This window comes from Vanellus vanellus, assembly GCF_965231255.1.
Source record: "Vanellus vanellus genome assembly, chromosome: 5".
Classification (NCBI taxonomy): Eukaryota; Metazoa; Chordata; class Aves; order Charadriiformes; family Charadriidae; genus Vanellus; species Vanellus vanellus.
This window is the reverse complement of record NC_138910.1, coordinates 43,484,817-43,500,513: the sequence shown is the minus strand read 5'-3', so window position 1 is coordinate 43,500,513 and position 15,697 is coordinate 43,484,817. Positions and strand designations below refer to the sequence as shown.

Sequence of the window (15,697 nt, the reverse complement as noted above, 5' to 3'; positions counted from 1 at the left end):
GACTGTATTATTAGAGCCTACTGTTCAGTAAGAAAGCCTAAAGATTTTAGGTTTGACTTAGGCAAGTAAAACAGAAATCCATGGTCCAGAGCGGTATTTTTATTACTACCTACTGATACCTTACCAATGACAACTCTTTAAAAGAGCGTTCATCTGATGACAGAGGGCTGTGAAGAGCCCTACAGAAACTGAGGGACAGAAATCACCATCTGCCAAATTTTAGAGTTGATTAGCAGATCAGGAAAATTGCTAAGTGGAAATGGCATTCAGGACACATTACAACACTGTCTAGCTACAGTCATTGCTGTTTTGTGGCACAGCATTGCTCAAGTAACACCACAGCTGAGTACAAGGGATCTGGCTTTATTTGTTGGAGATGCACACAGCAGCCTTTTACACAGAGATCACTTCTGTAGCATCATGAGAATATTGAACTGCAATGGTACTGAATGTCTCCAATAGTTACCTATGTGATTTCTCACACAGCAATGTTGTATACTGCTTACCAGCAAGAAAAAAAAAAAGTGTTGAAATAATGATGGAAGGACCATTAGCCCTCCTGTTGCAAAGACCACAACAGAAGATGGTTATTTAATATGCATCATTACCATTGAGAACACAGTCACCAGAATAGAAGCTGTCTGCCAGCAAGTTGTACGCTAGGAGTCAATGCAAGTTATGATCAACCACTGGAAAGACAGAACTTCTATTAGCTATCTGAAGAGACAGTTTCCTAAGAACAAAAAAAAAAAAAAAAAAAAATGAACTTAGAGTCATCAGAACTGTGAGCACGTCACTCCTGTCAACTGGACAAGAGGTCCATGAGAAAAGCCAACTAGATCAAAATGGTTTTCTTAAGAAAGGTCCAGCTAAAATGCATGTTTTACATCACAGGGGGTTTAAAAGAGAATCTTGAAACAATTTTACTTCTGCTCTGTGAAAGCTAGTTCCTGTCATCAGGCACCAGTTACAGCAGCTGAGAAAGAGGGAGTCTTTCCTGGCCAACACCACTAAGATTAAGGTATGGCAAGGACAGATGTCCACAGCATGAAAACTGCTGTGTCATGTTGGGCTAATCAGAGACTCTATTTACTCCTTGAGAAGATGGCTTCACCTACAAATGAGTGCGGAGGCAAGACAGAAATGTCTCTGTGTGCTAGTAACACTGATAAACAGCCAAGAGACTGGCATGAACCCTGAAGTGTACTATCATCCAGATACTTTTCAGAGGAACCTCTTGCCACAAATTATGCATTTGATTTAACAAGACTTATTTTCATTCTGATTGAATAGCTAGTAAGCCTGTGTTATGTATCATTTCTTAACAGCGGGTTTGAGGTGTCTCCATAATACACGTGTAACTACAAGGCTGCCCCAACTAACTACACTGTATGGCGTACAGAAACAGTTCCATCAGCGATGGCCAAATCCTCTCATAAACATTGGCAGTTTGGAGATAAAAGGGGATGGGCATATTCAACATGTCATTTTCAACAAAGCTTTGTTCTAAAACCTGAATGGATGCTTTATTTCATCTTAGGACTTCTGATTAACACACTGAACTCTGCATCTCTATTCACCTACAATCTACCCGTGGGCAAAGCTAAAATTAACCATTTGAATGGAACCAAAACACACAGGAAGCATACAGGAAGGCTGGGATAATGATCCAAATTTTCAGAGTGGTTCAGACTAACTGATTAGTGTTAGCAATGAAGTGGTAACAGACACTGTCGTCTGAATTCACATTGTTTGTCATCCTAACAAGGATTAGCCTCAATATTAACAGCATAGCTCTGGTCAGAACAGGTAGTACCAAGATAATGTCTTCAAAAGAGATAATTATAAATATCACTGTGCTTGAATTTTACTGACTCAAACACTGACATGCTGTTTTCATTGTATCCGACTGTCCTGCAAAACCTAGCCCCTTTCCCAGCTCCTTCTCAAGGTCCCTTCAGCCCAGCCTACGTCAGCTCTTTTTCTTGCATTTTGTCAGAGCCATCTCATCCTCACTCTTGCTGTTCCCTTCCCACACAGCCTGACTGCACGTCCCCTCATTTTGAATTCCCTGGTGCCAGGTCCCTTTGCTCTCTCAGACCCACCCTCCTCCTTCAGTCCACTCATCTTCACTCTTGCAAGGTGGAGAGGGAAGCAACAATCTTCTTTTTTGACCCTGAGACAGATCTAGAAGTCATCTTTTTCCCCCCCTTTCCTAAATGTTACTTAGACATCCCGTTTCAAGAAATTTCTTTTTGCCTTCTCTGTTCTGTTAATCCTCTTCCTGCCTGTCATCTATTTGAAGATGAAGCCTGCTGCCTCCCTTATACAGTTCAGAGTCAGCAGAGCTCTCCTGCCTTGTTCAGCTGCCTGGATTTAAACTAGGTGCAGCCCACCGTTCTCAGGAGCAGCAGTCACAAGTCAGTTCAAGCAAGCTCTGAGCTGGAGTATCTCCAGCAGAGCTGATCTTCCCTGTGTATTACAAGAAAGCACTAACCTCCATTGAGCATGGGCAAGCCAAGTGTTCCCAAACCAAAGTTTAGGCACATTTCTATAGAAAGGATCAAGAGGTACATGGCTGACAAAGATAATTCTGATTGCTGCTCAAATAAGAAACTAACATTTTTGTGCTGCGTTTGTTATGGAAGAACTGAGACAACTGAACTGTCCCAGCCAAAAGATTTCCAGGATGCCAGCCCAAAGTAGAAACTTTGCACAGAAAATTTTAACTGAAACAAACTTCATAAGCTGAAATGCAATTGCAAGGTTTTTCTATAGCAAGCGCTGGGCAAGCTTCAGCAAATAATAGGACTGTCTACTTTATCACGTTGCTTGTGGAGTAATATTAGAGCAATGTCCCTTCTGTTGCTCCTGGAAATAAGTAAAAGAAATAAACTTACTTTCAAAGTCTCTTTCCCTCCACCTTGAGCAAAACACACAATTGGAATCTTTCCACCATAATTAGACTCTGTGAAACACACCAAAAGAAAAAGAGATTCAACCCATTAATGCAGTTTGAACAACTTATTTTTCCTGAGTACAATGAAAGAATTTTCAAGCAATTCATGCAGACACTAGTTTACTGTTGATTTTGCCAAATCTATTAACAGGTTTTCCTGTTTTTAATGAAAACTCAGTTTTGCCTAACATTCTGCATAGCTGACTTCAGACACCCTTCTCCACCAGATGCTTTTTTCCTCCTCACAATCATAATTTTTACTAGCTCCAAATTCCCCAAAACATGTGATTTTATTCTATTTACCTACTTCTTTGACCATTCTGAGTCTAGGTGCAAGGTTCTTATCACAAGTTGAAGATTCAGAACCTCGGACTTCACATTTTCAATTGTAAAGGCAAGCTAAGAATTCCAAAGATCTAGAAGCTACTGTTTAAGAGACATACCAAGTTTCATAATGATTCTGGTAGCTTTGTCGTGACTAACAGCAAGTCCACTTCAGGTAAGGTACACAGTAAATAAACACCAAATGCTTTAACTAAGAATTTCCTGACAAGGCTTTTGATTTTTTCCTTTTTCACAAAGAAGAATCTGAAAGAGCATATGTTTTAGGAGCAGGTTGCAGATGGACCAGTCACTCTCATAAATGAATATTTTGGAAAAAGCCTAATTTCAGCTCCTGTGTAGTTGTGCTTCAGCTACCTGGAATTCAGTGCCAAGTGGGAAGTACATAGATGGGTCAGCTTCCAACAGATAGCCCAGCAGGAAGGGTCGGAGAGCCTATATGGCTGAAAGAATTATTTGCTGTGTCTCACAAAGGATATTGTCACATACAGAAAGGAAGATGAGGGGAGTGGTATTGCTCTGAAGAAGCCTCGTCGTTCCTGACAGTGCTCAAGATGCAGTGCAGATAACACATCCCTTCCAGCTCAGCAGCCAAGGGATGCTACTGCTACTCTTTTGTTCCCAAAAAACCACTGAATCAGCCCCAAAGCATGCAAGGACTAAGGAAATGGAGCTCTGTAACCTGAGAGCCACACCTACCTGGGATAACCAGCTCTGAAATGTACTTTTCTAACTGAGTTCGTACTTTTGCCTCTATCGTTGGGTGCCCATGGGTGCCATTATCAACCAGTAATAGGTGGGTATGATTATTATCCAGACAATAGAGGGGGTCTCTCTTGAGATCATCCATTATGTAGTGGGCCAAGTAGTACCCCTAGAAGCACAAGCGCAGCTTTTAACAGAGATCCAATGGCAGAGCATGCACAAGCCTTCAATGTCAAACCAGTGACAACTGAACACCTAGCCATCAACTATTCCTCATTAGTTAGGAGTCTGGGTTTCCTGACTCAAGGCAGTGTTCATGGCAGTCCCAACAGAAACAAACTGGTGAGAGAAACCAATACAAGAGCATAGCATAAATATTTGCAGAGAAAACGTTTCTTTACAAGAGTAACCTGAGTTGAGATTATCCTCTCATAACTTCACCTCAGCCAATGGAACAGTGGAAGTTATTTGCAACTGTTTAGTCCTTTCAGAAATCCTGTTAAGCAACGTACCTAGTGGACAAAAGACAAGGGTCTCTGACAATAGTATTGATGAGCAAGATCCATAACAGCAGCAGCAGGTACATGTCTTAATTCACAGGAATTCCCACTATGGGCTATAGTGTAGGGATTTAGCAGCAGCTAGAATAACCGTGGAAGAGGTTATTCCCTAATGGTCTGCCAAACATGAAATTAGAGCAGCTGAACTTCCACAAAGATATGCTAAGGCCACAGCTGAAATCCTCCCCGCCAGGCCTGATGTGTGCAACCATCTTGTTTCCTCCTGTTCTGGGAAGAGCACCTGATGTTTTGTCTCACTGCTACGCACACCGAAGAAAAGCTGGCCCCAGGCTGAATTGCTTAGGACACAGTAGGTTAGGTTAAGTAGACAAATGCACTTCTACATAAACACTGTACTGGAAAGCATTCTGCTGAGGTCTGCTTTGCCAGACATACAAGCAGAGCTTGACTGACCACTCAACTCAGTCATCACATGGCTGATAGGATCAGCCTAGCACAGATATTGTTATTGCTGAGAGCAGCAGTCAGTCAGTGACATAATCTGTATAATTGACAGCTGAGCCTCCTCTTTGTTTTCCCACCAATCTGTAGGTTTCTTACGTCATTATCACCACTGCGAATCAGACTTTCTCGGTTCGAAATCATGCCCCAAGCTGCTATGCCAATAGCCACCACGTTCTCCTCTGAGCTCCGGCTGATGGTGTTGTCTCTGACCACTTCCCCGATGTACTTCATCAGCCCGTAATGCGTGCCTCCTGTGAAAATCCAGGCCCCTGGGGACAACATCCAATAACCTGGGAGGATGGAGTGGAATACCCACCCTCCAAATGCATTACATTTAAGACCCCACAACCCAATCCCCTCTCAAGACCTTACCTCAGAAGAGACATTTATTCTTCAGTTAAACAGAAAAGATATGCTACACAACGCACCTTGCATTACCATGGGCATCCTGATGACTAGCTCTCAACCCTGTTACTTCCGAACTGTTAGGTTACATTTGCCCCAAGTGCATCAGCCAAGCAAAAATAAACTGAATGCTCTGCTTCCCTGCTGACCCTTTGAGCTGCTACCTCTCCAACAGTACTATGCAGCAATAAAATAATACAGACACATTTGCAGGTCTCTACCTTTGGACTGGGCAATGTAGATCAGCCTGCTGAATATCTTGCGCATCCGAGGCTTGAGTGCAAAGTTTTTTGCGCCCCCAGTGACAGAGATGACAAGGTTAGGGGTTTTCAGGTGCCAGTGCTGGGTCATGAGATCATAGAGTGTTTCGGAGTCTGTGTCGCATGACAAACGGATGTACTTGGGTGACAGAAAAGAAGAGAGACAAATAAGCAAGAGATAAGTAGTGATAGCTGGGAACAGAACAGGAATTGCTTTTTTTTTCTCTAATTTACAGTCTTATTCCAACAACTGATAGACAAAGGGTAAAGTGACGACAAACCAGAGCTTAAGTCTTTGTTTCTTCCTCTAAAGCATCTTTATCCTCCCCCTACAACCAGACATCCATGACTAAGATTTACAAGGTGGTCTCCTCTCTCCACAGACCAGTGCTCAGGTCTGGAGATAAGGTATAGTCTTACATCAAGCAGAACAAAAGTTGTAGTGTCAGAGCAGCAGCATAATGAATAACATAACTGCTGGCATTAAGATCTCCCATCTCCACTGTTTCCAGGTTCAGATCAAAACTGCAACCAGCATTTCCAGCCCCCTGGTTAGTGGGGTTAGAGGGTAGTGCAGTGCTCAGGTTGCATTACCACGTTCTGCCACATGCATCTTAAATTTGGCAGAAGCTAAACTGTGTAGCCCCCCAAAATTATTTTTGCCATTACTAGTAAAAGTCCACAGGCTTTGTATTGAACTGAGAGTGCAGACTCTCAGGATCTCTTTGGCCTGAGCTGAGTAAAGTTGTGACAGCAGTTGTCTAGCAGTGTAATAACTACTGTCTATGTTTGATTTGCTTTAGGTTATAGCAGTAACAAACAGTTATTCTGTGGGAATTGAACAATTTATGACCAGAATAAAAGGTGGCATGGAAGAATGCAGACAACAAACAACAGAGGTCCCAGTCTGTAAAAACAAATCACAATTGCCAATAACAGTCACTATTCGAGCGCAACCTTGTGAAACAGGTAACATTATTTTTAGAAATAACAAATACAACCAAAAGAACTGTATAATTCAGAACCACTGAAAAGAAAGAGCATAAGTATACTGTCTTGAGAGAAATCTATAGAAAGAACTCCAAGCACACCAGGACCAAGGAGGATAGGATCCCCTTGATCAGTACTGAAATTGTCCCTTCAAAGACCTCAAGAGTCAAATAAAGCCTCCAAACAAGGAAGGCAAGAGCCTGACATTAGGATTCAGAGGAACATTGGAAGGATGAACACAACACCAAGGAAGCTTATGGTATAACATAATTTTAACTGTAACAAAGCCATTTATAGCCTGGATTATAGACTAATGGTAACATTGTTATAAGTGGACTAATAATAATTACAGTTGTATTTTGATTACACTATTGAAGCCTTAATTTGACTAACTATAAATTCCAGGCTCCCTGTGTATTGTGTCCTTATCATAACATACAACCGTAACAACATTTCAAGTATAACGCAAAACAACTTTATCAAATTTGTAGTGAAGCTTGAACACTGTATGAGGATACCATAAAGCACACTAGATAGATAAAGTGTCTTCAGATGGACCTATGGTGTCTCCATTTATGTAAAAGGCTCTTTTGCTTTTTTTGATATGGTATTCAAGAGCCCCTTTGTAATTTCATCACTGTTAGCAGTTTAGCACGATAGACTTTTGGAAGATGGTCATCACTATACAAGCCATACCAAGGGATGAAAAGAATAACTTGGACCTGAATCAGAATGGACTTTATATAGATTGCCCAGTATTTGCGGGAGAGCAAAACTAAGGGATTAGTTTGAGGAAGAAATGTCCTATCTTGAGAGACATTTAACTCGAACTAAAGATGCAATCAACTGTTCCAGGACAGGTTCCCAGCAGTACTTATTGCTCCTGGCTCCTTCACAGAGGAAGTCTAGCAGGCTCTAGCAGCTACACAGGAGGGCTAAGAGCTTCTTGCCCTCAGAAGCATCAGCTATATGAAGCCTTGGATGGTTTTCAGGAGAGGGTCCCCCATAGGAGAGGGGAGGCTGCCAGAAACATTAACTGCTCCACAGAGACGGTAAGCCATCCCCACAGCAAATCTTGTTAGCTCTGCAGTTAGAAGGCATTTTTCCTAAACCCTACTGATATGCAAAGTATCTTGTATCTGTTTGACTACCTTTGTTCGGTCAACAGTTCTTTCCAGTTTAATAACTTGTTGTTTTCATCTATATATTCAATGTACCAGCAACTCTACGCCTGGCACTTGCCACCTCCAGAGCCCTTTGCAGGCTATATTCAAGCGGGTGAACCCCTCCGTTCAGCCACTTTCTTTCTCCGAGGTACAACGATGCCACCTCCTGGTACAGCCGGCTGGTGCACCCCAACCATCAGCGATCCAAACAACCCTCAAACACAGGCGATGCCAAGTGTATTTTGGTAGATGAACTCAGAAAGGTATTCAGAGAAATATATTTTTCAGATTGAGGTCTACCAGTACATCAAATACAGCAACTGCAATGTCCTTGGATGTTACAGGACCTGAGCAACACCACAAAAATAAGAGAGTGCAAGAAGGACTCAAATGTAGAGATGTTATTGGTCCGTTCACACCTAATATTTCCACTCATGACTTTTTAGGACTCATCCATCCTAAAAAGTACAATGTAGGGTATAAAACTTCCCATCCCTCATTGATAATAGTCTGAAACTCTTAGGTTATCTTGGGTTCGAAGTTCTCCATGCTGCAAAAGATCAAGAGAAAACATTTTGCGATGTTTAAGACCAGCAGGTGCCTGCCTTGCAACATAGGGAATGTGAATGTGGAACAGAGACATAACTCCAGCCAACGTGCTGATGGGATGAATTAGTAGATTTAAATACAGCATTTGACCAAAGTATGCTCTGAAACGTGTACAGTGGCCCTGAGAGTCCTCATGAAACAACTAAGGACACACAAACCAATTTCTAAGGTGGGAAGGGGGACACAACATGAGGAAAGAATATTTAAGCTTTGAAAACTCATAAATTTTGTGATGGATCAAATAATTTCTTCTTTCAGTAAAGGTACACAGCAGCTCACAACACAGTAGCATGAAGCTAAAATACACATATCAACAAATATGTGAAGTACTTGGATCTGTTTAAGCATGATTCAAAACCTTCCATCCTACTTCCCACCCAAACACCTCTTTTTCTGCTACTTCCCATAAAAAAACCCCAATTAATTTACATAGCATGCTCTGATTTTCCTCACTTATTTTGATTGTCTCAAGAAAGCTGCACTGGTGATAAATATCAGTCACTTAGAAGAGGCAGATGAGCTCAGCCACATGTGAGTCCTTCACACGGTATCAGTCTAAATCATCAGAAACAGCAACACCAGCTATTTTCTTCTTTCCACCCCTCCACTGTCCCTACATCAAGGAAAAACGGGGGGGGGGGGGGGGGGAAGAACAAACAACCCACAAACAGAATAAAACCTGTAAAGTTCCACTGTTATTTTACATCCCCATTGAATTCACCATCATTGTAGGATCTCCACCCTAGGAAATACTAAATATTCAATTGGTTATGGGCCTGAGCAAGCTAGTCTTTGTCAATATGCTTTGAGCAAGAGGTTTGGCTAGAAAACTCTGGAGAGCCCTTCCAAACAAAATTACTCTATGAGGGTGCGGGGCACACAAGCCCCACTCCACTATCCCACAACATCCGTCAGAGTGTCCAGTCCAAAGCCTAAAATACAATTGTATGGAAATGAGCACTGGACATCCACAGACTGTGATGATCTGCACATAGAAAAGCTAGGGAGGAAGGGAGTATAGGTCAATAAGGTCTGTAGGCAAGTGTTGGGTGACGTGACATGCAATGTTAAAGCCATTACAAAGCATGAGAGAAATCCCATGGTTATCATCTCATGGATCCTGTTGCACCTTCAAAGGCAAAGTATGTTACCCATGCTCCTGTCCCAAGACTTGCACTGGTGCACACCCTCACATCATTTTCTTTCTAAAGCATACCACACTGGAAAGGAGCAATGTTCCAAAAAAACAGCCTTGTCTTGGTGTTAAAGTCAGATAGTCAGGAACAAAGCATGTTTATCAGAGGCTTGATGATTCAGGCACTTGAGTTCACCTTGAGTTCAGCTTGGGTTCACCAGTAAAATGCAACCACATTTCAGTATAGATGGGGACCACGAAATGGCCACTGTAACTGCACTCTGATATAGTCAGGGTGCAGAGTCCCAGTGGGAGACATCATTTTAAATTATATTGTACTAGCCCAAGACCTTCAGAATTGTATTTACAAGGCAATTACAATAAAACTGGCTACATGAAAAAAGAAAAATACTAATTGAACATCACCCTCATTCACCCATTCTTCTGCCATGCCTGGAAACACATACTCCCATCAGTTTGTGAAACAAGTAACACGGAAGAAATTATTCTCTGTTACTTGTTTTCAGGGCTTGAGAAACAAGCTTGTCTCCTTTGTAGCCTAACTCCTTCCATTCCCACTAGAATAAAATCGACTTTAGCTTCACCTTCCTTGCTTTTCAGGGGCTTCCACTGGCCTTGTATTCAGGACTATGAATACAGTGCACCCAACAGAGGCCTGACGCATACCCTCAATACAATCACTTACCTTTCCTCTTTTTCCCATGTTTTCAAACTGAATGTCCCCAAAGGCATCAGTAGGAAGTTCCCTAGTGTGCTTCTTGTAATTCCATTTTTCATTGGTATTAATCTGAGTGCCCTCTATGTGCTGATTTTCAGGATATCCACATTTACATAAGTTGCCCCTGAAAGAGGAGTGAATAAGCACAAAACCCCACAGTTACCATCCTGAGCATAGAAAGTAAGCTCTGATACGTTTATTAACAAGAGACACAATTTTTCCCAGCTGAAACCACCTTCAAAACTTCTGCTCAGTCAGGACATTTCCAAGAAGTGTTATTCTGCAGCAAACCTGGAGCCAGTAGAATACAGGGTGCCTCCTGTGGCAGTCACATCATGCAAAGTCTGGGAGCAGGGTTGTACAAGCACAACAAGCCAAGCAGTAGGTGGAGCTACAGAGCCAGTTGTGCATGGGGCTCTACTTGGATTTGCTAAGTGACAAATTAAGAGCTAAGAGGAACCAAATCTCAGCTGAGACCAGCACCTAATCATGCGTCCTCCTATAATCTGCTTCTGTCTAGCACTGGGCAATGGAGTGGTGTACATCTCAGGAACCAACCTGTGCTGAGATCTGGGCTTGACACTTCTGGATGGGTCTTACCTATGTGACCTCTTTTATTATCACATACCAAGTTAGATCACCAGCACCTTAATTTGAAAGCCTACAACTGTGCGCAGAAATGAAGAAAAGATCACCAGCAGAAGTGACCCCATCTGCTGATAACTGGATGTGCACAAATAGTTTCTTTCCCTTTTTGTGCTCTCGACCAGATATGAAGAGTTCACTAAGATGATTACTAAGGGTAATAACTTTCCATGCAAACCCAGGGCCTGATTGGTGTCTAAGCACATCTAAGACATTCACATCAAGAGGGAATGGACATCTGGTTTCTGAGCAGATTTTGCAGGCAGTTTGCTGTTTTCCTAGCATATTCCCCCACCACTACCCTTGTCCGCTGCACAGCATTGTGTGCAGTCACTACAAATGCCCTCCTCACCAACACTGAAATTGCATCAAGGGGAGGACGAATCTGTACTTCGGTTGTGCAGGACTAGTTGGGAAAGCCAGGAGAACGCTTTTCCTAGGAAAAGCTGCAGCACAGACCATGAAATCTTATGCATAGCCTATATCCCTGCTTCCTCAGAGAGCATGGAGAAAGGGGTCCTTGCTTATGAAAAGACAGGGTTGACTGACAACTGTAGTCAGCCAAGTACAGTACACACTATCAACAGCAATAGGAGGGAGGAATTGTGGCCCCTATAGTCTAAGTTAACAAGCAATATCAGGTAAACACTTGTACAATATTAATTTTGCTAGCTAACAGCACCAAAAAAAAGTAGATGGGGAGACAAAGCAAGAGGAACAATGCTATTTACAGCACTGTGCAATTTGGGAATATAGAGAGGGGAAAAAAATGCATCAGCCCAAAAGGACTAAGATGAGGACATTAATTTGTGGTCTTACAGTGACCTTTACAGTTAGCTTGCAGACTGCAAACATGAGATTAAGTAATGTTCTTCTCTGAAGATTGCTGTAAAGGGAAGTCACAGCACACCTCTCTGAAGAACAGAAAACTCACATGCTTTCTTTTACTCTGCTGTAGCTTGAAAATAAAACCAACTTACCTTAAAAATAGATAGACAAAATATCCCAGCAAGTTATACAGTATGACTTGCAATCCTTTCCCAGTGGACTTGTAGGAAGAGAAGCTGATAAGAACCAGCCCTCCATCCTTTGTTGGTCCTTTGCCAGACATCCCATTTTAGATGGCAGAAGAGGACCCTAAGTAACATTTTCTGAAATAAGACTAATTTCCCTCCCCCTCTCTCTCCAAGGCATCTTTTCTCCAAGCTTCAGAGGACAATGGAGTTTCTGAGAGCCCTCAGAGCTCTCTATTAGGACTTCTGCAGCTGCATTAGTTTGATCACTTTTCTCCTGAGATCACAAAAAAAAAAAAACAACAAAAAAACCCAAAACAAAAGCAATGTTACGGTCCTCAAAATTACACTGCATAAGTACTTGTGCCTTAATATAGAGCAAGTATAATATCCTGTGTTAAAAGAACATCAGCCTGAGCAAAACCTAATAGCTGTATCTCTCTGCTGTAAAGGCTTGTGCATGGAGTTTCCGATTTGGGTTTAAAAGGAAAATTTAAATTAGGCAAAGCTCTGATATATACATACATTGTTATACACCAATACCAGTGCTACTACTGCATCCCTAAAAGCACCTATACACTGCCACAATTGTGCTTCAAAGAGGGAATTTGGTATTGAAGCCCTTTAACAGAGCTGCTGGAAGGTATGCTGACAGTTAGCTTGAAGGTCAGGCCTCTGGTTTTCCATCAAGTTAGTTGTGAAGTAACTCAAACTGATATATTTCCAGTTTTTACATGAACCCCTGACAGTCTAGAGCAATGATCTCCAAAGTGGGGGGCATATTAAATACACCTGAAAAAAAAAAAAGTGTTTATTTCATCTTTATCTCATCCTTTTTCTATTGCTATTTTTGTGTATGGTTTACAATGTACATAATATTAGTAGAATAGTAGATGTATATAGCTTGTAAATAAACATATATTGGGGAGTATTCTCAAAATTTTTGTACTGATGGGGTGTGCAATCAAAATAGTTCAGTGAGCACTGGTCTAGAGCTAGGAGAAGCACTCCAGGGTGCCTGTCCGACCACCAGACTTCCAGCTTCTTTGACCATGACTGCAGAATACCCCAGGCATATGCAAACAAGCCAAACAAGCAGTGACAACAAAAGGAGTTGTACAAGCAAGACTGAGGTGAGGTTGCACTGCTAGATTTGGACCCTTAACAACAAAAAAAAAAATTTGCTCCGCACTGATCCCCCACCACATAGCTTAGCAGGCAGATATACCCTCAGCTCCCAGCCCCAACCCCACCTGGAAAACAAGAGAAAAATGTCTGCTTACATTGACTTGGTGTCTTTTGTAAAAAAGACACATTCTCTCTTCTTAAAGTTTTCTTGGATGAAGTTGACCAAATCCTTGAAAATAATTTAAAAAACATTTACTTCTAATAACTCATAAACAGAAGAAACCTCAGTAACAGCACGGTCAGTTTAACCACAAGGAAAACTGGCACAAATTCATAAGTCTCCATTCTCAAAGTGGATGGTGGAGGGCAACTAGAAAGCACTGATGGGAGTTGAATGGACATAAAAGACTACTAAAAATCACAAAAAGGCATTCCAAAAAATGTGTGATATCAATATTTTTATATCTATCAAACACAATATATACTAAAGAGGCAAAAGGCATGGCCTTTCCCCCCCAAAAAAAAATCTTGAACAGCAAAACTGACTTGATATCCTAAGAGTGGCTGAAAAGCCTATTTTAATTTCAACTTTTAATCCAGAAGACTCACACAGAAAGCATTTTACTTGAATTCAGTGGCACAATACGGTTTGCTGTAGACCACAGAGCATTTCTATTTGCATGCATTGCCATGTTTCCAAATAACTTGCAGTACTGACAATATTTTTCAAAGAGTGGTTAACTCTGGTCTAGATACAGCTTAAAAGACTATGGCAAACATTGTTTCTTCCCAAGGGGAAAAAAAACAACAACAAAAACATTAACATCCTCTTGGGTAGGGGCTATTTTAATTCAGCACAAAAAGACCCTGTCAGGAGACCTGAACAACTAAAGTCATGCTTTATGTGAGCTCAGTGGAATGCAAAGTCTCTCCAGTTTGTTTAACCATTAACTCTCATATTAACCTCGAAACTCCACAAGTGTAGGCAAAGCTTTAAAACTTGGGAGATGCAAATTCACTCCTAATCTGCCTCTTCAAGCTAGAAAAGCAAAGAAAAAAAATTGTCACTCACTGATAAAGGTTTGGAGGTTTGGGGGTTTTGTCTGCTTTTTAGCACAGTTAGATTTGCAAGCCAAGATTTAGCTTGGGATGAAAAGGGAAGACATACAGCTATAGTTAAGTTTACCATTTTGATAGCACACTTGTAGTTAAACAGCAGTTAGAGAAAGTTATTCCAATGGAAAAAGCATTCTTTAAAAAGGACTGTAATATCCCAAACAAGGAAAATGGAAGAGAATATATTTAGCCAGTAAAAGCCACAATGATGCAAGACCTCCAAAAAACGAGGGGGAACCACTTGCTACAGACCTAAGAGCTAGTCATTAGGTCTCTTGCAAGCCCATCAGAAGCAAGAAATCTGCCAGACAATCCCTGTGATCAACAAATGATTGAGGCTTTCCAAGGGATGTTTAACATAATTATATGTTGTCTGCCATTGCCATCAAGTCAGGTGAAGAGGCTGGAGTTCTTCTTTATAGAGACAGAGGATTTGTCTCTAACTGAAATGTGAAAAAGGATTTAAAACCAGGTGACTAAGAATGTACATTAAAGAGTTACAGGGATCAAAAGGAATGCAATACATCCTCAGACTTCCACCATGTCAACAAAGCACTTCTTCTGCTTGAAGGGAAACTTCTCCATAAAGGGACAACTGACAAATCAATCATCCTTCTCCTGACATGACCTAATTCATAACCCCTGGGGCCCACTCCCAAGACAACACCCAAGCTTATTGACAATGGACCAGATACTCACAGCATCACTGCAGGATACGTCTATGCTGCGAGACATGCTGGAATAGAGGAGTCTGGAACTCTCAAAATTGCCATTTCTTCGGTGTCTCATGGTGCCCATAGAAACCTGAAAGAGAATGACAGAGAGGGAGATAAAAGAGCAATGGTCATTTCTTTCACTAGATAAAAACCAGCAAGGACACCTAGTCCCCTAGGAAGGCAAGGGAGAGGTTATTCGAATCCAGCATAAAGAATTAGGAAGTGTATCGATTCCTAAAATGCAGAACTAACATTCAGAGACTTTTTTTTCTCTTATTTCGTACCACAAGGAGATTTTCCTCTTTCTCTCCCCACTCCAGAAAGAACTCCAAGCCAACATGCTTTGAGAAAGGAACATACCTTCTATTCCATCCCATTCAATTCACTGCCATATCTAAACTCTTTCCCTTCCCATCTCTGATGGGCATTCTGAGGAACTTGTGCCATTCAGTGTTTATATAAAATAAGCAGTTCCTAATCCAGTGAATTTACAAATTAAATGGGATATTAAGACGAAGCATCTCAGTCACAAAGAAAACGAACTACAGTGTAAAAAGAAGTTGGTCTGGCAGTACACCAGAAGCTTAGAGTAGATGCAGCACCTAAACATCGGTCACTCAGGTCTCTGTCCACTCCTGTAATAGGGACAGTTAACATGTGTGATCTGAAGATTAAGTGGATTTAAAGTTTGTTGGATCCAAAAGTTAACAAGTCACCCTTGGAAGCAAACACACTTCAGTTGCC

The 15,697-nt window shown here is 41.5% G+C and overlaps 1 protein-coding gene across 1 annotated transcript in view; it reads right to left on the bottom strand.

The window, feature by feature from the left end:
• Positions 1 to 15,035, bottom strand: part of TRPM8 (transient receptor potential cation channel subfamily M member 8) — a gene marked incomplete at both ends in the record, with an annotated part of 42,065 nt that extends 27,030 nt beyond the window's left edge. Inside the window, 7 exons of the mRNA XM_082484459.1 lie at positions 2,901 to 2,968; positions 4,001 to 4,175; positions 5,128 to 5,300; positions 5,658 to 5,835; positions 10,303 to 10,459; positions 13,277 to 13,350; positions 14,937 to 15,035. Of these exons, the coding sequence (XP_082340585.1) occupies positions 2,901 to 2,968; positions 4,001 to 4,175; positions 5,128 to 5,300; positions 5,658 to 5,835; positions 10,303 to 10,459; positions 13,277 to 13,350; positions 14,937 to 15,035 (924 nt within the window). The remainder of the gene's footprint in view (positions 1 to 2,900; positions 2,969 to 4,000; positions 4,176 to 5,127; positions 5,301 to 5,657; positions 5,836 to 10,302; positions 10,460 to 13,276; positions 13,351 to 14,936) is intronic.
• Positions 15,036 to 15,697: the final 662 nt, after the last annotated feature.